The 20,840-nt window shown below is 50.4% G+C and overlaps 2 protein-coding genes across 2 annotated transcripts; both read right to left on the bottom strand.

Moving 5' to 3' along the window:
• Nucleotides 1-816: 816 nt before the first annotated feature.
• GGS23DRAFT_598987 (phosphatidylserine decarboxylase-domain-containing protein) lies at nucleotides 817-4,583 on the bottom strand (the record flags this gene model as incomplete). Its single annotated transcript, XM_051518864.1, has 5 exons — nucleotides 817-975; nucleotides 1,064-1,815; nucleotides 1,882-4,120; nucleotides 4,290-4,334; nucleotides 4,419-4,583. 5 exons carry the CDS (start codon nucleotides 4,581-4,583, stop codon nucleotides 817-819), a joined length of 3,360 nt encoding a protein of 1,119 aa, XP_051369477.1.
• Nucleotides 4,584-10,866: 6,283 nt separating this feature from the next.
• Nucleotides 10,867-12,494, bottom strand: GGS23DRAFT_209134 (coatomer epsilon subunit-domain-containing protein). Its single transcript, XM_051511867.1, has 4 exons — nucleotides 12,000-12,494; nucleotides 11,671-11,813; nucleotides 11,332-11,570; nucleotides 10,867-11,200 (listed from the first exon to the last, which is right to left on the bottom strand). The coding sequence occupies exons 1-4, from the start codon at nucleotides 12,397-12,399 to the stop codon at nucleotides 11,089-11,091; spliced, it is 894 nt and encodes a 297-aa protein (XP_051369476.1). The 5' UTR covers nucleotides 12,400-12,494; the 3' UTR covers nucleotides 10,867-11,088.
• Nucleotides 12,495-20,840: the final 8,346 nt, after the last annotated feature.

Raw genomic sequence — 20,840 nt, 5'->3', positions numbered from 1 at the left:
TTCCTAGCCGCGCCTCATGTACCCCGTACGGTTCGCAAATCCTCGCTTCTGTAAGCCTCTTTGCATCTGGTCACCATAGCCACCATGTCACCACCATGTCACCATGTCTCTCCCACCTGTCCGCCCCTGTACGAGTGCTCCGTTTGTGTGGTTGGCGTCCAGGGAAGAGAGGGAACTCCGTCAACAAACCTCCCCCCTCCCCGCCCATTGACGCCATGCCTGTGCCTACATACGTCCATAGCTCATACGTACATGGTCTTACACGAGCTACATGATCCATATGCGCCAGTACAGATGCGTAATACCACATACCACAGACCACCCACCAGCCGTTGCGCACACCCCTTCCCGCCGCTGGCCCATCCAAGGGCAACACGCCTTCGAGCAAGCTTTTGTGCCTCTACGCCTCCCTCCCAACCGTCCTACGCACTAGCCGAGCCTCTAGGAACCGAACCGAAACTGCCTACCCTCTTGTGCATGAAGGCCCGTTCCTTGCACGCCTTCACGCATGCATGTGTTTGTATGTATGCACGTATATACGGATGAATGCCTGCGCGCGTGAGCTTTGAGCGACAGAATGGGTGGGAAGCGAGCGCGCTGCCTAATCCCGGGAGCTAACTTGGTCGATCCCCGACCTCGACCCCCCCTTTTTGAACATCCCATTCCTCGTGTTGCTAGCCAACCTACCAGCCGCGCCATTATCTACTTACCAGCCAGCAGCTCCCTCCCGTAAAATTGTCTCCCTACGAGCTGCAACGCCGTCCGAATGCAATTCCCCCCCCCCCCGCACCGCCTTTCAGTTGACAGTCTCTCCTCCTACGATTCCTGGGAACCCTCTGGCGTTTCGACACCGCCGCGGATGCGCCGGCGGGCTTCTGCCTTGTCTGCGTCTGTCACATCTCTCTCGTCCTTGCGCATGTCCGGCGTAAATTGTGACGCCTGCGGCGAATGGCCCACCGACATACCCGCCCGGATCTGTACGATTCGTTAGGTTTTTTTTTTCTCTTGTGCAGCGAGAACCCCCGATGGGTGGAAAGACAGGATCGTCATTCTCAAATCTTACCAATGTCTCCAAAGCACCGCTCGAATTTTCCACGAGATCGGCATCGAACACCATTGTGCCTGGCTCGAATAGCGTCACGATCGTACTGCCGCCGAATTGGAAATACCCGAGCTCCTCGGCGCGTTTAACCTGGTCCCCTTCGTTTCGAGTAATCACCGTGCTGCCGACCATCATGGCGCCGACACAGATCACCATCACCCGGCCGAAGAGCTCGGTGTCGATCGGACAGACGACTCGCACATTTTCGCCGTAGACGTCCAGCGCTGACCGGATTGCCATAGGGTTGACGGTATAGTACTCACCGGCGATGGTCTTGGGCTTGCGCAGTATGCCGTCCACCGGAATGTGGAATCGATGGTAATCCTGGGGGGCTAACCGGAAGATACCCAACGCGCCGTTCTCGTAGCGCTTGGCGTCGTCGGGATAGGCGTCGCCCAGCAGTCGCTTAACGGAGAATTCGCGGCCCTTGACCCATATACTGGTGGCTGAATCGATCGTATTGAAGACGACAGACCGGCAGTCCGCGGGGGAAACGACGATCTGAGGATTGGTGGGCGCCGAACAGGGCCGAGAACCCGGCTTGAGCGCCCGATAAAAGAACTCGTTGAAATTCCTGAATTCCTCGAGGGGGAGCAGCACTTCGGACATATCGAGCTGGTGGAATTCGATGAAGGGCTCGATCTGGGACTTCGACGCGGGGTCGTCGTACTTCTTGCCCTGTTTGATGCTGAGGCTCTTGAGAAGCTTGCGGACTGCCTGCGCGTTAGTCGAGGCCACCTCTACTAAGGAGGGACTAAAAGGGGGGAATGCGTGCTTACTCCTCTTGTTCTCCATGTCTTTAGACTTTAAGCCCTTGTAGAGTAGCCGGATTCCCAGTCGCACGTAGACGCTCATTTTCTCCTCGTTAATCTGGCCCGTCAGGCGATCCTGGACGAGGATGTTGGCCGAATTGGCACCAAGCTTGTAGCCGCCGTAGGAAATCTTGGTGACGACCTTCGAATACCACTTCCTCTGCGCTTGACTGGCCGTGACAAACCCGCCCATCATGAGCGAATTGACTTGGCGCCAGTCTTGGCTGGCGCAGGTAGCGATGTGGGTGATAATGTCGGCATCCTTCCGCTTATTGAGCCGCGGTTGGTGGCAGATGGGACACTCGCGAATCTCCACTACGTGCTCTTCGCTCCGGTCGATGTTGAGATCGTCCTTGCCCAAAATTTCGCCCTCCTCCCCGGGAGCGTTTAGATCAGGCACGATGATGGTTGAAGTTTCCGATTGTTTCCCTTGAACGCTCGAATCCTCCGGAGCCAGTACGAAGGAGCTGGCTTCCGAAGACTCAACGCTGCTACTCTGGCCGGAGACGTTCAGCATGTTCTTGGCTTTCTCCACGTCCGGAAGCACGCTCTTCAGCTTATCGACCACTGGAGCCGATTTGCTCTTGGCGTCCAACTGATCCTCGAGGCAGATGACAGCCTCGTCCATGGTCAGCTCCTGTTCGCCGCTCGCCGCCTTGTGCGGAAATCTCTGGAAGAAACTGTCGATGGTGGACTCGCGTAGCGTAGAGCCCAGCGTATCGAGCATCGTGGTGAGCTCGATCTTGCTGATCTCGTGGTTCTCATCGGCGTCGTACTGTCTCAGCATCGCCCGCCAGAACTGCTGCCTCAGGGCCGTATACGGCATGTATTTGGCGCGGATCGTCAGAACTGGGCTGTGCTTGGCCTCCCACTTTTCCAGGTTCTTCATCTTTAACGGGATCGTGAAAATGGTGAAGTCGGCATCGTCGAATTCGCTGCCGTCGCCGTTGCCGTTGTTGCCGCCATTATTGGGAGTCGGCGCCTGGTCGGGTTGCAGAAGCGACGGGTTCGGAGATGCGGAACGGGCCTTGGAGTCGCCCTGTCCTTCAGCCGGCAGCGATGTCGAGGGGGTACTGGAGTGCTTGGGCCCCGTCAGCCGACCCTTCCCCAGGCTTTGCGTCGAAGGCGACCTCGACAAACCCAGCCTCGCGAGTCGCGATTTCTGCACCGGCACGTACTCGGCTGGCTCTTTCAGGTCGTACAACCCGGTCTCGGGATTAGCCTTGGGGCTCCTGTCGATCAGCTCCTGGACGGGGAAGGAGGTGGAGGCGATAAAGTCGTTTCCTGAATATTTGTCGCGGTCGATGACGGTGAAGGCAAAGGAGTAGGTCTGCTCGCGGCTGAGGACGTGGAAGAGCATCTTCTCGTTGAAGACGGGGTTGAGATTGTGTCGGACGACCCGCGTGCGGTAGGTCTTCTTACCTAGAGAGGCGACGACGAACGGGTCCATGTCAAAGCTGGTCTTGGTAAAGTTCGACTCCGGCGGCAGATCGATGATACTGCAAATTTCGAGAAATATCAGGCCGACCACGTCACTACCGCCGTTGATAAACCGGTAAGGGTTTTGCCTCCTCTCGTGCCTCAGACCCTTGATCCTAAGTCTCCTTCTCCTCTTCTCCATCGCGTCGGGCTTGTTCGGGTCTTCGTCCTCGGGCGTCTCGTCCTCGTCAAGCATCTCGTCCTCCTCCTCCTCGTCATCCTGAGACGCGTCGGTGCCATTCCGGCTCAGCTGGGAAGAGGGCGTCGAGCTCGATTTGGGTGCCGAAGTTGGGCCAAGCATCGGGGTCATGTTCGGCGTAGGATTGCGGGATGCCGCTTCGGGTAGGGCTGCAGCCAGGGCTCGTAGCTTTGACAGGATCTGCGCGTCGGTCGCATTCTTGTTCGCGGAGTCGTACAAGGCGCATTGGAGCATAACCTCGCCCGAGACGCTGGAGGATTTCCTGCCGCCCTTCTTCTTCTTACTCTTGAGGGGGTACCATGTCGGCTCTTGCTCGGCCTTGTCGTTCGAGAAGATCTCTTCAAGGGCTAGATCAAATTCGCCGAGGTAGTCCTTGCCGAAGCGATCCTTATCCCAGCAGATACAATCGATCAGTAGATTGTCGACCCCAGTGATGGGAATGGAGCAGATGAGGTTCCATTCCGGATTCAGCGTCTTGGGCACACACTGGGTGACAAACTTGCTCTCGCCACAGCTCAGTTGGAGATACTAGGGGAGAGAGCTGTCAGCCATACACACCGGCACGAATATTTTCATGCAAGTACGGGTTTTCTGCTTCTAAATCTTTTTACACCGTATATTTTTCTTATCTGCCTCTCCTCATCATGTGGTAGATTGAGAAGGGGGAGGCAAAGACACGGTAGCGCCTTTTACTTACAGGATCGGATGTGCCGCCGCGGTCTTTGGCAGCCAAATCTCTTGCCTAGATGGATAACAGGTCAGAGTGAGCGGATTCGGCGATAGCTGCTAGATCAGATAGAGCAATAATTGGTTGGCCGGGTCTTACACGAAGCACAATGACCTTCAAGATCAAGGACGTGTCCTTACGCCCGTCGGCACTCGCCTCTCCCTTAGACGGCATGGGACTGCTGCTACGGCTGTTGCGGCCAGAGTTGTTGGTGGAAGAGGTGGCGTAGGGTTTTTTTAAGCGTTGAGGAATGATGCGGACCATTGCGGAAGCCGGAAACTTGAGGGGTAGCCGGGACTAGAGGGCGGGCGAAAACGCAAATAGGAAGGTCGAGGGACCAAAGGTCAGACGAATGTTGCTTGGGGCCCGTCTTGGAAATTCTTGGTGGCCCCTCTCCTCCCCTTCCCAGGCGGCGGGCGAGGCTCTCTCTCTCTCTCTCTCTCTCTCTCTCTCGTCTGTATTGGTCTCTCTCTTGGCTAGAGTTAGGCAATTGCTACGATGTCAAGAGGCAACTCTTCGAGTTTAGCTCAGGGCGGTAAAAACCTGCGGGTTGTGAAGATTGAGGGGGAGGGGTGTGAGGGGGACAAAGAGAGGAATTCGCTGGACGGGAAGGGTGGCAGAGGGCAAGGTAATAATAATGTGTATTTGAGCTCCCGATGGCATCGATGCCTTTGGTTTGCTGCTCGTCCAGGAGCGAGGAGAAGGATTTGAAGGACCAGCTCGAGTTCATTAATTGCCATCCATACGAAATGCGAGGCGAGAGGAGAGGTGGGAGGAATAAGTATGAGCAGGTAAGGTTAGATGCCGCTCGAAACGGGGAGGTAAGGAGATGGGCAATGTATTGAGTAGGCCGTGAAGGGGCGTGCGTGTAGGGGGTGTGTAGGGGAAGCGTAGGGATTGTTGGGGGGATACATGTAGGGGGGGGGGGGGGCTGTATGTATAGTGTTCGTTGCTGTCGTTAGGGTGGTAGGGAGGGGGTTAGACGAAGAAGCTGTCGCGGATCAGCCTTTCTTCTCTCTTTTTTTGGAGGGGCAGGTTTCTGTTGGGCAGGCAGTTTATGTACCTATACATGCCTCCTACGAGCAAAGGTCGATACCCTGGAGTAGGGGCTCTGTGTCGAGCTACCTCCGTGCCGGCGGCATTCAGCAATTACAAGCCAACAGTGGAATTGGAATAGACGGACGTGACGAGGGGGGCAATAATAATAAATAAATCATAACAATCCGTCGGGGGTGCTGACACCGCCTACACCCCGCCATGCCGCCTAGAGGCCAGGTTCCCCTGCTACGCGTACCGGAACCAGTACATGCGTACATGCCTACGTTAGGTGCATTCATTCCCCTCACCGGGTATTAGGTAGGTACCTTACCTGTATTGCCGGCGGTCATCTCTCCTCAGCGCCCAGATGCGACATGCGAAATGGACCAGCTCCGGCAACCCTGCAGAGACGAGCAGATATCTACCTAGCCTGAGTCAATTCGGCAGAGACGAAAGCTTGCCTCGACACATCGCTAGATCACCCAAGGCAGGGAACCCAAAGCACGATGCCGAGTTCTACCGCACCCGATGATTGAGACGGGCATCTAGGGGGTCCGTATAATACCGTGCATTTTGTTTCTTTTCACAAGGCCAGTCCAAGATCTAGGTACCTACGAAACAAACACGGTGGCCCTAAAATGCTAGAAGCTAATAGTTAGCTCATTTTGGGGGGGTGGCCGGGGGGGTAAGCTTATAGCTCATGCTGGCCATAAGGTAGGTATATCTCTGTCGGTTAGAAATATTCCCAACACCTCCGCGCCCTGCACATGGAGACCCCCCTCTCTTCTCTCTCCTGGAGATCCCCCTCAGTCCTAACCATTGACTATACCTAGGTATCTAGCTCGTCGCAGATAAGAGATAGGCATATTCCCGCTTGGTGAAGGGGTTTACCCCAACTCGCAAACGGGGCCAGTCTGAGGAAGATGCGACGGTGTATAGGTATGCCCGTTTAATGCCTTCGGCGGCCCGTCGCGATCCCCACATCGGGTCTCGGTATCCGACAAAAGCCAGCCAGCCAGCCAGCCAGCCAGCCAGCCCGCCCGCTCTGGAACACGAGAAGAAGAGCGCGTCCGGATGGGTGTGTGAGAGGAAGGGCTGAAAAACTGGCAAAACTAAAACGGACCGCGCGGGCGTGGTGTTATACATGAGATACGCATTCTCTACATCACTATCATTAGGACGCGTAATTGCAGCCCAGCATTACCTCACCTCTCACTGACCCTCGTACACACACCTGCTCCCTACCTCGCCAACCCTCCTCATCACCCAGGTTTGCGGCTTCGCAGGGCGGCCGTCCAGAAGCCGGGCCATTCCGACTGCCAGGGTCTCTCTACGGAGCTGCGCCGTCAGCCGGCATAGGGCTGTGTCCCGCGCCTATAGGCACGTAAGTATAGGTATGTCCACTACCTACCTAAGATAGTCTGGGTGCCGATCGGGGCCTTCAACCTATTCCAACGGCTTAAGATGCGAATATGGGTTCCTACGTCAGGGATCTGCCTCCCTGTCTAGGACCGGATTCGGAAACCCAGCGAGGTGTTTGGACGAATGGCACGTACTCGTAGGCCAGGGCGGCAAAGAAGAGGTGGTAGCTCTAGTCACGGCCAGACCCGGACGTCCACGCATGTAGGTACATAAATAGGCCGGTGCATACTGTCTACCTGGGTGCTTACAGGTAGGTGGGTGCGCCCCATGTCCCTGGGGTATTGCGAGGTGAGCGTGTGCAAAGCAGTCGATGTGACCCCAACGCCGGCAACGCGGCGAGGCTATCTACCTACCTACCATTTTTACCACCATACGACGTAGCAGCACCCAATGCTAACACGGCAGAAGAGAAGCGTATGGGAGCCTTTTTCCCATCGCGAGGATGCCGCATTTGCCGTGGGAGCAGCGCAGGGCGATGGGGGATGTAACTAAAAGAGGACGTTACCGACAGCTCCGGCCGCCTCCCGTGACTTACCGCACCGACCCTCCGGCCCTGCGACGCGCAATCCACCCATCACCCATCCACCTACACACTCCTTGGTACTCTCATGCTTCCTCTTTGTCTTTCTCTCGCTCTCTATCCACACGCACGCCTTCTCCACACGCACACCCTCGCCCGCCTACGAATTCGTACGCCGTGCTACCTGGAGCTGCCCTCACGCCAGCGCCTGCGCCTGCGCGTAAGCGAGAGGATGCACGGTGGGATTGACTAGGAACGCAGCAAGAAATAGCAAGAAAAGAATAGCAGACGGCCGAGGAATGCGGATAGCCACACGAACGCGAAGCCGATTACCCGTCCTGTGCAGGTGTGCGCCTCCAGTGCGTACACGCTCGTAGCGCATCGCCTCCGTCGACAACCACCGGTACGCCATGCCACACCACGCCACGCCACGCCAACCGCAATGAAACGCGAATCCGGCCAGACGTTTCAGCTCCCTTCCCTCTTCCCTCCTTCTCTCGTAGCATCCCCCCCCCCCGGCCAGACCTCAGCCCACGGGGGGTTCGGGAGTTGGACGGGGAGGGGAGGGGAGGGGAGGGGATTTCCAGCTGACTCGGCGGACCTGAAGTTCCACCTGTAACACGTAAGCAGGTAACGGTAATAGATAGATGCAGCGTATCCGCATGTCTGCCCGCATCTTGCCTTGCCTACCGATCTTGATGTCTGCGATAGGTATGCGACACCAGGTAATAGGGAGCGAAGGAGACGGGTGGGTAAGATGTAGATGGGAGGCAGGCAGGTAGGTATGCGTTGTCTTCGGGAAATCCCGTTTGGGCGGAGTTTGCACTTTTTCCCGCGGCCACCGATATCTCCCTCTCTCTTCCACGACGCCGCGGCCAACACACCCACTTACTCATCATCCACTCTTGCCCATTCTCTCGCCCTCTCCCATTCGCGTTCCTCTTCGCCCTCGCTTCTGCCCTCGCCCACTCTCCATTGGCCCACGACCGCCGCCGCAGGTACTCATGCGCTACAAACCCAGCGGGTACGCGAACCCGCTATCTCCCTACTGGTAGCAGCAGTCTGCGTGGTAGGCACGTCAGTCGACTTGCGATCCGTCGCGTCCGTGGGGGCGCGGAGGCATGGCCATGGCCCACCGCCTCAGGTCCCGGCAAGGCCCAAGTGGGTGACCTTTTTCTGGTGCGCGCGACGCCTTCGCTGGCTTTGCCCGGCCGTCGTCAACATCTCACACTGCCATTACGACAATGCACCACAACCACGCATCAGTCGCGCGTTCCCAGACCATCAGCCGCCCAGAGGAATCATCCACTGTCCTGTCCCAACCTAAGGAACCTAGCCCAGGCGGGGCGACGAGGCGCAGAAGGAGGGGGAGAGGAGGAGGCGGAGGGACGGGGTCGCGGTGGCGGCGGGCGCGCGCTGTGTTACTATCGCTTACAAGCCTACTCTCCCCCAAGAAGCGATAGGACCCCATAGGTGTGGAAGTCCAATCGGGCCAGAGAATCTCTCGGCGATGACGGATGCCGCGGAAGGAGGAGGCCCAGATAGGAGTAGGCCAGGCCAGGCCAGGCCAGATGGGTAGATGTGAGGAAGGGAAGTCGACCGACCAATCCGCCGTATCCGCTCTGGGTAGGTACCGAAGGCACCCGATGTGAGGCTATGTATATGGCCGAGGCGTGATGTGCGTGCGTGTCCTCTCGTGCCACTCCACACATACCAAGGGTTCCCAGCGGAGAGGATGTGTGGGAGTCACCGCTTACATCAGACGTGATGACACGCATGCACGCCGCTCGCGAGTCTCGGCTTCGGTCTCGCTAGACTAGCGCAGTGTGTAGAGATCGCTTATCTCCCTCCTCCTCCTCCTCCTCCTCCTCCTCCTCCTCCTCCTCCTCCTCCTCCTCGCTTCGTAGTCTAGGTGTACCATACGAGAGACCGGAGGGATAGATAGGTCGCCGATGCCACTCGGTCTCCGGGCCTATCGGCGGATAATTGGAAGTTAAATATGAGCTTAGTTTGGCGTCCGTTCTCGCAGGCACTTACGCCGTGCTTCACCACGACTCTCCCGTGGGGCGCGCAGAGAGGACGGATCAAACAATAATAACCTAGGGATGCAAAGGGGGTAAAAGGGGGTAACCTCTTCGTCATTCCCAGCATCTACCTAGGATAGTAGGATACAAATATACGTACAGTGAACCCACTGTCGAGATCAACCTACAGCATTCTTTGCCTCATACCTCCTAGTCGCATGAGATGGTAGATAGGCACGGAGTTAAGCGGTCAAAGTATCTAAGGGAGGTTTCAGAATCTCGATCGGCCTTGTGCTATCGAGCAAAAACGCCATCCTCCCGGCAGTGTCCACTGGCCTTTCCCACTGGCCCTTTCCCGTGTGCACGGTGCGTCGATCAGAAAGCCGCTGACGATTCTACGTCTTCACCTCTCGGCCAGTCACCTAGCCAGGTACTCTCTGCCAACCGCCTGCCGCGGGCCGCGAGACCGAGCCCCTGGGCGTGGCTCGCGGCATCTGCCGTGATCGCCGCAAAGATTCTATTCCTCGGTGTCGCCACCCAGGCCTGTGAGAGCAGGTTTTAGTCGATGGTATGAGATGTCGTAACTAGGGCACGTCGATCCGCACCCGATGCCCGCCGGGCCCAGGGCTGGTCCTGGCACCCCGAGAGCCGCCACCAGCCCTCGCGCCGCGATGTAGCATAATCGCTACGTAGACGATCGCGGGGAGCGACCCGCGTGACGCAATTGGTAGACACGGGAGAGATTGTTCCGCACGATGCCGGCGCGCGCGCTGGTCAGACGGCGGGCACTCCGATGTCCTAGCCCCCTTTGCCCCTGGCCGGCGATCAGCGCTCCGCGGCGCAGGCGTGCGCGTTAACCGGGGGCGGTCTGCGATCGATGCTGGCGAAAAACCTTTGGTCCCTGGTATGGCGACGACTTCTAGCCCCTCACACCTGAGGCCGTCTCCTCGCCCCCGCCTGCCCCCGAACTAGGCATATGGGGATGCTAGTTCTTTCCACCGTCGCGATGGAAGCCATACCCACACCATAAGATCCGAGCCCCCCATCGTCGGACTTGTGTGCTCGTACTCGTCCGCGGCATCGTACAAGCGACATGCTTGCCGCCCTCGCTCTGCCTGCGGTCGCCGAGACGAAGAATCCCGAGGGCGCTGCGGGACGGCGTGCGGAGAGGGGGGTGTAGACGCGAGTCTAGTGAGTAGCGAATAGAATGCAACGCGCGCACCTACCGGCCTACACGTAGGCGACATGAAGCAGGAGAGAGACTGCGGACGGCCCGGTACGTTCTGCGTGGCGGCGCGACTGCTAACGGGGCGTGCGGACATCTTAGAGAAAAAACCTGCCTAGTGGGTAGTCACGTACGGGAAATGAATACGCGATACAACGTCTACCCCCTAGCCTACGGGGGAATCCTCATGTTTGTATGTTAGAAGACACTGTGTAGCTGTCGGAGCCAGGTCTAGGGCAGTCATATGATTAGTCTGGCAGTTTCTCATTTCGTCGTCTAGTTCCATTCATCCCTTATCGACGGCCAACCCGCCGCCAGGCAGTAAGGCGCCCCTCCTTTTGTTTTGGGCTTTCCTTTGCTCGTGCAGATGTCGTGGTATAACAGCTAGGCCACCTAATTAACTAAAAGATTCTAAACGCCTCTCCCTTTTCCCTTTCTCTTTGCGTCCGTACGTGGTAAACTATAGAGAGAGAGGGAGAGAGACGAAGCCCTCGCGCGCTCAGTCTCCGAGTCTTCTTCCCGGCCTTCTGGCTCTGCGCGTTACGCCGCCGCCACCTTGGCGCTGTACTTGGCGGCTGCCTTGTCGAACAGATCGCTCTTCTCCTCGAGATCGACGAGGAGGGGGTGCTGGGGGGGGGATTTCTGGAGGGAGCTGGCGAGGCGGGAGCGGGAGCGCGGAGGAGCCCGCGATCGCGCGCGTGTTAGCGTTCCGTGGGATTCCATCGATCAAGAATCAGGGAGGTAGTTGTTCTTAAAAAAAAAAAAAAAAAGGATGCTGCGCACCTGGTGAGCTCACTGACGTCCTTGCCCACGACAGCGTGGAGTACGAGGAGGTTGGCGAGGGCGTCGGCGTTGTCGGGCTGCTTCTCGAGGGCCTGCTCGAGGGCCGCCTGGGCCTCCTCGACGCGGCCGAGGTGGAGCTCGCAGACGGCCTGGGAGACGAGTGAGAATACGGAGGACGTGGAGGGCGCCTGGGCGAGCTCCTCGAACACGTAGAAGGCCTGCTGGTACTTGTCGCCACCCTGCGCGTCACAGACGAAGAAGCGAGAGAACCGTGCGTTAGCCAGCGCGCACTCCTGCCGGCCGCGGGAGATCGAGGCACGGCCGCCGGGGTGTACGTACTAGTCGCAGGCCGACCCAGGACTCGGCCAGGTTGATCAGCGTGCTGTCCTGCGCCCAGCGCCGCGCCGCCGTCACTTCCTTGAGCGCCAGGTCTGTCCGGTTCTGCTGCAGGTGGATCTGCACGATGAGGGCGGTAGCGTCGACTAGGGCGAGAAGGGGAGCGCGCGTACGTTAGCATGCGTAGCTGAGGTCCCGGGGCAGAACTACTTGCTCCATCCGTCTATCGTCTTTCGGGAAGAACGGAAGGGAAGGGAGAAAAGACAAGGGGGAGGGCGGGGGGGTTGGGGGGTGTTTAGTCTATTAGATCGGGCCAGGTCAGGTAGACGTACGGCTGCCGGTATGCTGGGACAGCAAGACGAGGGCCTCATCGGATTTGCCGGCGGCCTGGAGGACGGTGCCAGCGAGGACCTGGACGGCCTCGATGGCGGCAGCGTCGGGAGAGGCGGCGAGGCGCTCGGCGACAGCGACAGCGGCGTCGGCGCGGCCCAGGCGCAGCTCGGCGAGGGCGGCGACAGCGGCCAGCTCGGGGGCGGACTCGCCCTGGACCTCGGCGAGTACCTCCTCAGCCTGCCCGAGGGCGATGCGCGCGCGGTGGGCTAGCACGCGCGCCGGCACCGCATTCGTGGCCGCCAGCGCCGACGCGTCGAAGTCTAACACCTCCTGATACTGGCCCTGGTGGAACTGGCTGTGGATGGTGACCAGCTCGCCTTCTGCCGAGTACGGGTCCATGGTTGCCGCCGTCTCAGGTGGGGAATGTAGTCGGCGGAAGCGAGCGTGGGATGTCGGCTGCGGCTCGTGGTCCTATGCGTATCCGGATATATGAGGGGGCGTGTTGTCGGGCGTAGGGGGACCTGGAGGAATCGGGCGTGGTTGTAGGTTGTACAGATTCAGGGACAGGACAGCGATGTAGCTCGCCAAGATGCAGTTGAAAGCACCCCTACTCGTCAGCATATGTCAATGTATGCAAGATGCTGCCAGCTGGCAACCGCTGTGTGGAGATCGGCGTTCGCAACGACCGACGGCGGGTATATGTGCACCTATATACCTAGGTACTTTTCCCCGCGTATTGATGAGCTACAGTAGCTTAGCTAAGCGTCTCGGGTACTCAGTGTTGCCATGTTTTCAGTCCTGATGTAGGTATTATTTCAACTACCTAGCACTTCTCCCTCCCCCTTTATTCTAGGTATCTCTCGCGTATTCCAGCTCCTCCGTCGACTAATAATTATATATATATACTTAATCGGGGTATCCTAAGAATCCTATAAAATACGTCGAAGCGCTCCGCGCTTCTCTAGGTTTTCGTGCCGAAAACCTAGAACCTCTCCGAAGGCTAGGGAAAAAGGGGTAAGTAGGAATCGACGCTTGATTGAACTGCGAAAAGGGATTGATTAGTAATCGATTCTTGATTGAACGGGGAGAAATTAACCTGGATTGAACGGGGAGAAACTAACCTCGATTAAAAAGGATTGAAATAGGTAGGAAATAGGATTAAACGCGTAGGTAAATAGATGGACGCGTATGCTGCGGTTTTATTAGATGCATCCCTTTTAAGCGGGTCATATGAACTTTTAACCAATTAAAACGGCGTATACGAACTTTCAGCCAATAAAAACAGAGTTTCCCCTAAATGACACCCCTTTACAGGGGTATTTACAGGGGTATTTATAGGGGTATTTATAGGGGTATTTAACCCCGCAATTAATCAGCATGATAGGGGGTTATGCGTATTATAACTATCCTCCGGATAGGATAATGTACCGGTTAAGGGGACGTTAATATTAATATTAACATAGTCTTATCGTCCGCCGATAGGTTCCGAACTCGGCTCTAAACTCGTAGTAGGAATACAGAATAGAATAAGGGCTAAAATAGTAATAATAAAAAAAGATAAAAAAATAAGGAAGCGTACCCTAGTAATATACGCGGGTATAGACGGCCTCTTTATCCTTAGTAATGCTTAGTTCTAACATGACCTCGTATATACTAATAGAACGCCGTCGTTCCGCGTCCTTTATACGGCGGATATTAGCGAGGTACGCTTCTTGCTACGCTTTTATTACGCGCTTAATTTCGTTAAGGTTAGCTATACGGGTTACGAGGTAAGTAGTGTAGTGGTGCGGTGGATCTAGGCCACGTAGCCTTTTCGATGTATATTGAGGAGGAGCAGAGCGTACGCGATGCTAGAGACCCGGATATGTTTACTCGAAAGTGCATTTTATCGAAGACTATAGTACGTACGATAATATAAGATAAATGAAACTAATATCGCTATATTAATCGAGAGATAAGGAATTTAATATAGTTATCGTATCTTAGCTATGCCCCTTAGTCGTAGAGATGTAATAGTCGCTAGCCCGAAGGCATAAGAGGTAAGGGAAGAAAAGAGATAAAACGTAAAAGTCATTTATTCGGCTATAGCGGTACGACGAAGTAACTTAAGCGCCTATAATTAAAATAGATATATTAATCGGAAAACGATAAATCTAATAATGAAAACGAATCTTTAATTAAGGTAAAAATAATAAATATAATAATCTAACTAAGTAATAAATTAAATAATAAATATGGCATATCCCGTACTTACGGGAGCTATGGTTACTTTATATAGGTATAAGGCCTATTGTAGCGTATTACGTAATATATTAAGAAAGTATATCTTACCGTATTATTATAGCCTTCTTAGTTTAATTATACCGTAAGGAATAATTAAATTAAAAAGCATAGTACGGTATGTCCCGATTAATATCTCCCCTTAAAAACTACCGCGAAACTTCATTCTACCGGCTATTATTTAACTATTAAGGGCGGGCCTTTAGCTTATCGTTTAATATAATAACGGAGCCCCTTTATTACTTTACGGCTAACTTAGCCCGGTTTACCCTTACCGATTTAACCCGATCGGCGTATTTCTTCTTTACTTCGGCTACTTTCTTCTTAATCTCGGCCTAGCCCTCCTAGTTAAAGGAATAGTAAGGTAACGGCCGCGTCCCGAGGGTTAATTAGGTATTTTCCTTTTACTTATAAGGTATAGAGGTCTCCCTTAATTAAAAAGCTTTAATCCTTACTAGGCCGGAGGAAGGAAGAGGGCGGGTCGTAACCTTAACGAGGTCGTCGTAGCGAAGGTTTACGTCCGTTAATATAAGGAAGTAAGAGGGATTAAGTATTAAGGCTACGGAAAAACGGCGGACTTCGGCTTACGCGATAAACCGAATAGAGGATTTACGGTTAAGGGGCTTACCGATCGGCGTATTTTAAGCGGACGTTATAGCGTTAATAAAGTTAATTCGCTTTTAATAATTTACGGCTTACCGAAGACGTTTAACGATACTAACCCTTCCCTTTAAAACCCGAACGCTATAAAATTACTCTACTACCTCGGCGTATTCTCTTATAGTATTAAAGGGGTTAAGTTTTTTGATGGTTGATTGACACATGCTGGCATACAGCATATGTACACATGTACCTACGTCTATAAGTAGATAACTTTTCGTAAGGCTACCTTAAGAAAGGAACCTCCCTTCCTTAGACATTATAATATATATCGTTTTACCTTATTATTTCTTACTTATCTTCGTCTATTTCGTTTTTTACTTACGTACTGTAGTGGTGCGGTGGATCTAGGCCACGTAGCCTTTTCGATGTGTATTTATATGTGTCGCGCACTCATATTTTCATTAGTTAGACTTAGACCTGTAGACATCACAGCCTATAGCCATTCACTCGTTTCTTGCCATGCCTTTCTAGCCATCCTCTTTCTTGCCCTTTTTTTTCTAGTCTTCCTTTCCCAGCTGCCGTTTTTAGCTAGCCGATCAACCGATTACAGCTATTTATAGCTATAATCTTAGGTTGATCGGCACTGGGCTAGTTGTTAGTAGTTGGGTAGTCCTTATTTCGTGCCTCCGTTAGCGTACCTACGCTATTCCTGTTTAGTGGCGACTACCTAGTAGCTCGTCCTTACCTTAGCCTTAGGAGCGACCTTTTAATCGACCGTTTTATAGTTAATAGGTTTAGGATACGTCGATTAGGAGATTCCCTGTTTTTTAGTTAATCAGGAGCTATTTTCGTGGCTTTCGGATTAAGCCTTTTTCAGGTTAGGATTAATAGGGAGGGCAGACAACTATGGCGACCATTAATAACCACGCCCTCCTATTAGCTTTTGATTAGCTTACCTGAAAGTTCGTTCGCCGATTAGTAGGATCTATCCTATCCTCGTTTCTTAGTTGTCTCTTTTGAAGGAGCTATACCCGTTTTTACTTGGTTTTACCTCCGTCGTTTTTTACTAGTACCTAGATAGCAGTTTTTCGCCCTTAGTTAATCTAACTCCGTTACCGCTACTACCCCTTTTTATAACCTCGTACGCGCTTAAAGGCATCCGTTCTTTACCGATTAGTTTATTTTAATTACAAGAGGCTTACCGATAGCTCCGATCGCCTTTGTTTTTTCCCTACTAGCTAGTTACGGTACCTAGGGAGGTTTCTCCCTAACCGATAGGTATTACGATGCCCTTAATTGCCACACGAAGATACCGACAGACCTTATACCCACGAACCTAATCGGGGAACCTACCGATTAGCGCGAAAGACCTATATAAACGATACCGCGATATACGAATTAAATAGGATATTAAATAAGAAAGCCTAAAAATAGCTATAGGAAAGAAACGAGTTATAGGTTATGCCCGGAGATCCCTCTTGTCGCCCTTACCGATATATGGTTGGTAGGAAGAGCCTAGAGAGCCCTTAGAACTACGTATAGGGGAGGGATCGAGGGTCAAGGGAAGCCCGGTAGATGCTACCGGACGAATATAGGAACGGTTAAACGAGTTATAGTCGGGCATTAAACAGGATATATCAGTTAGTTTATAGGATTAGGAATTAGTTAAAAAGGATCGGTAAAAGACAGCCATAGACGAGAAGGACGGAGATTACGTTATATCGTATGGGATTGTTTCTTTATTTCTCACGGGAGCTACGTTTGTTTTACCTGCCCGTTGTAGTTCCTGTTTTCCTGACTGATCCCTGTTATTTCTTAATGGCCCTAATGAACCTGGCTCGCTCCTAGTTAATTAGGGTTAATTAGGAATAGGTTAATTAGGTTAGTTTATAGGTTATAGCTCCGCTAGCCCGGTTATTCTTATTGATTGATTTATCCTATTGTTTCCTATTAATCGTTAATTAAACTAGCTTAGCTCTTAATTGGTAGCGATTGAATAGGTTCGGGATTAATTAGGTTTAGGATTAGGTATAGTTAGGTACGGTTACAGTTAGTTACCTACCCTACCACCTACTTATTACTGTTACAATCGTTCCTAGTTAAAGACCTATTTCTTCCTAACTTATCCTATTAGCCTTTAATTAAACTAGCTAGCTTTTAGTTAATTAGGGTTAATCGGGATTAGGTTGATTAGGATTAATAGGAAACGAGAGCCACCGTACCTATTATATTAGGAGTTTAATTACTCCTTGCGGATTAATTGAACTAGAGAGGCTATAGTAGTGCGGTGGATCTAGGCCACGTAGCCTTTTCGATATATATTTATATGGGTCGCGTACTTATATTTTCATTAGTTAGACTTAGACCTATAGACATTACAGCCTATAGCCATTTACTTGTTTCTTGCCATGCCTTTCTAGCTATCCTCTCTTGCCCCTTTTCCACTTCCCTTTCCTAGCTGCCGTTTTTAGCTGGCCGATTAACCGATTACAGCTATTTATAGCTGTGATCTTAGTTGATCGGCACTGGGCCAGTTGTTAGTAGTTAGGTAGTCCTTATTTCGTGCCTCCGTCAGCGTGCCTACGCTGCTCCTGTTCAGTACGTACCTACTAATACTAATTAATATTACTAGATAGATAGTAACATAGATTAGTAAGGTTAAAAGAGTTACTATTACCTTGAGCGGAAGAGCTACTATTACCGTAGTAATATAAGCGATATTAGTAAGAAATCTTCCATTATCCTCTATAATCGCGAAACCGATCTCCTTCCTACCTCTTTCTTTATTATATCCCGATCTTAATACCTTATTAACTCTATCCCTATATTCCTTATAACAACCAAAATATCGGAAGGAAAACAACCAGAGATATCGGCCTAAGGAGCCGGTAGATAACGAATAAAGCCGGAATATAACGAACCCGAAAATCCCATTCCCGTACTTATTTTTAGACGCGAACCGCTAGGAGGACCCCTAGGAGGTTAGGACCTTAGGGACGTAGATACTCTCTACGACCTACTTAAACTTATTATAGGACGACTAACCGTAATAATAACATAATTTAACCCATAAGTAGTTAGGTAGTAGTAATTCTCGGCGGAGGTTATTAATTTACGGTAAAAGATAACATAGGTATTAATAGCGATAGCGGATTTCAAAATAGCGGATATTAATACCCTTAATATTCGTACCATAGACGAAGCCTTAAGTAATTACTAGGAACGGTTCCGAGGCTACGATATAAGGGATTTTAAGCTAATACCCGCCTTCCTCCGTTTATTCCTACGAAATACCTTAATAAGGTAGGGAATTTACGTAGGAAGAAGTAATGCGAAGTATTCCCGAGAACTTACCGAACTAATACGGGCGAAAGGCCTCCCGACCTAGAACTATTAGGAACTTTAAACGGCTAAGGCTAAATAGCCTAATATATTAATATAGAAAACGCTAATAATAAAGACTAACTAAGGAACGGTATTGTAGTGGTGCGGTAAGACATGCCCTCTTAATGCATTACGTAATACGCTACGATAGGCCTTATACCTATATAAAGTAACCATAACTCCCGTAAGTACGGGACATGCCATGCTTATTATCTAGTTTATTACCTAGTTAGATTACTATCTTTATTATTTTTACCTTAATTAAAGATTCGTTTTTATTATTAGATTCGTCGTTCTCCGATTAATATATTTATTTTAATTATAGGCGCTTAAGTTACTTCGTCGTACCGTTATAGCCGAATAAGTAACTTTTACGTTTTACCTCTTTTCTTTCCTTACCTCTTATACCTTCGGGCTAGCGACTACTATATCTTTACGACTAAGGGGCATAGTTAAGATACGATAATTACATTAGATTCCTTACCTTTCGATTAGTATAACGATATTAGTTTTATTTATCTTGGACTATCGTACGTATTATAGTCTTCGATAAAGTATACTTACGAGTAAACCTATCCGGGTCTTTAGTATCGCGTACGCTTTACTCCTCCTTAGTAGCGACTACCTTATAACTTTTCGACCCCTTAACCTTTAGTTTACGGAGTTTCTATTACGCTATTAGGATTTAAAGGATACCGATCGCCGTCGGCGCCGCTATTTAACCCGCGAAATAGCCCGCGTTTTACGTTAAATAAAGTATCCCGCCTTATAGTTATTTATTTATTATAGGAAGGTACGTATAAGCCCGGGAACTTTTACTACGATATTATAACCGTTAGGATACTACCTAGCCCTTAATACCTATAACGCTATTAAACTATCGATACTACGATATAATACGACGATTAAACCGCGTTTATACCGATTAGGATATTACTCGTATGGTTATTTATTTATTATATAAAGGAACCCGTAAAACCTAGGAGAACTTTCGTCGTAATACTATCGCTACTAAGATGCTATTTAGCGCTCGATATTAACCGCTTCCTCGAACCGCTAATAATATAGTATATCTCGTACGAGTAAATAGAGCTTATAGCGATTAAGGCAGCCCCCTTATAGTTACCTATCTATTATATAAAGGACGTACGAGCGCCTTAGTATAAATTACGATAACCTATACGACCCGTTACTCCTTTATTAATACTAAGGGCGGATAAAGGCTAATAGTAATTATGCCTTAACCGACCTTACGATAGCTTCTTTTACCTTCTAAACTTATTAATCGATATAGATTAAATATATAGATATTAATAACTTATTATACTAGAGGTATTTTAGGATACCTAGGCGTAGCGATTCGACGATATAGTATACGATATAATATGGATATTTATATTAATAATATAGATAGGAATTAATAGATTAATAACTATTAGTAACCGATAGTTTTAAAGAGAACTAGGAATTAATATTAATAGGACTACGTAGATATAAAGGATTAAGGAAACGGAATTAAAGTCGAGCTAATAGGTATACTTATATATAGGCTGGCCCTATATTATTAATTAATAGTTAGTATAGCGAGAAGTACTAATATAAGCGTAAAACGACGCCTAGCGGTAATACCGCTAATATTATTAAATAGCCCTTATTAAATCGAGACCGGCCTATAGTTATAACCGGTATCGTATTTAACGCGATTCTTTACTTAGGATCCTTTCCTTATACGTATTACCTTAACGAAGGTTATACGTTAGGAGTTCTAGACCTTAATAAGAGGGATTATCGTCGACTTATTTATAATAATTAAATTATTAATTTAAGGAATACGTATCGTACTTTAATTAAGCGTTAGCTAATTAAAGAAGCTCGTATAGTACCTAGATTCCATCGATCGGGATAGTATAATAAATAATAACATACCTATACTAAAGGAAAAGTATTAGGATATAAATAATAACTATTATATCTTTATCCTTATGTTAGATAATAAGACCCCTACTACCCCCCTTTCTACTTTATACTTCGTATCGTTAGATTAAACGGAATTTATAGCTAGGAAACGGAATAAATCGCTATCGGAACTTAAAGTAATAAAAGTTAAACTACTAATAAAACCCTTAAGAGTCGATACTAACTTTCCGCCCCTATATCCGCCCGAAGAAGAAGAGAACGACGATAAAACTCCTACTTAACTATCCCTTACCCGCGGCTTTATACTTATTCCGCTAATCCTTATGGCATTATCTTAAAATAATAATAACGGAGCCTTTAATAGCTAGAATATGCCGGTAGTTACCCCGATTATCGTAATACTAGCTATTAGATTTCCTAACCCTATTAATTACCCTAAGCTTAAGTTTAATAAATATAACGTAACTTAGTAACTAAAGAAGGTAAATCGATTATTTAACCGCTACCGTATAAGCGATAACGATAAGATTAAGAAGATCGGCGAATAAAGTACGACTAAGATTATTAGGGAGCGTATTAACGACGTTACGAAGGATTAAACGATCTAAAGAGTTATCGTTATAGCCCTAAAGTACCGTTTTAGGATTACCGATAAA

Source organism: Durotheca rogersii (assembly GCF_024521655.1).
Source record: "Durotheca rogersii strain YMJ 92031201 chromosome Unknown GGS23scaffold_21, whole genome shotgun sequence".
Taxonomy (NCBI): domain Eukaryota; kingdom Fungi; phylum Ascomycota; class Sordariomycetes; order Xylariales; family Xylariaceae; genus Durotheca; species Durotheca rogersii.
This window is presented reverse-complemented; position numbering and strand designations above follow the sequence as displayed.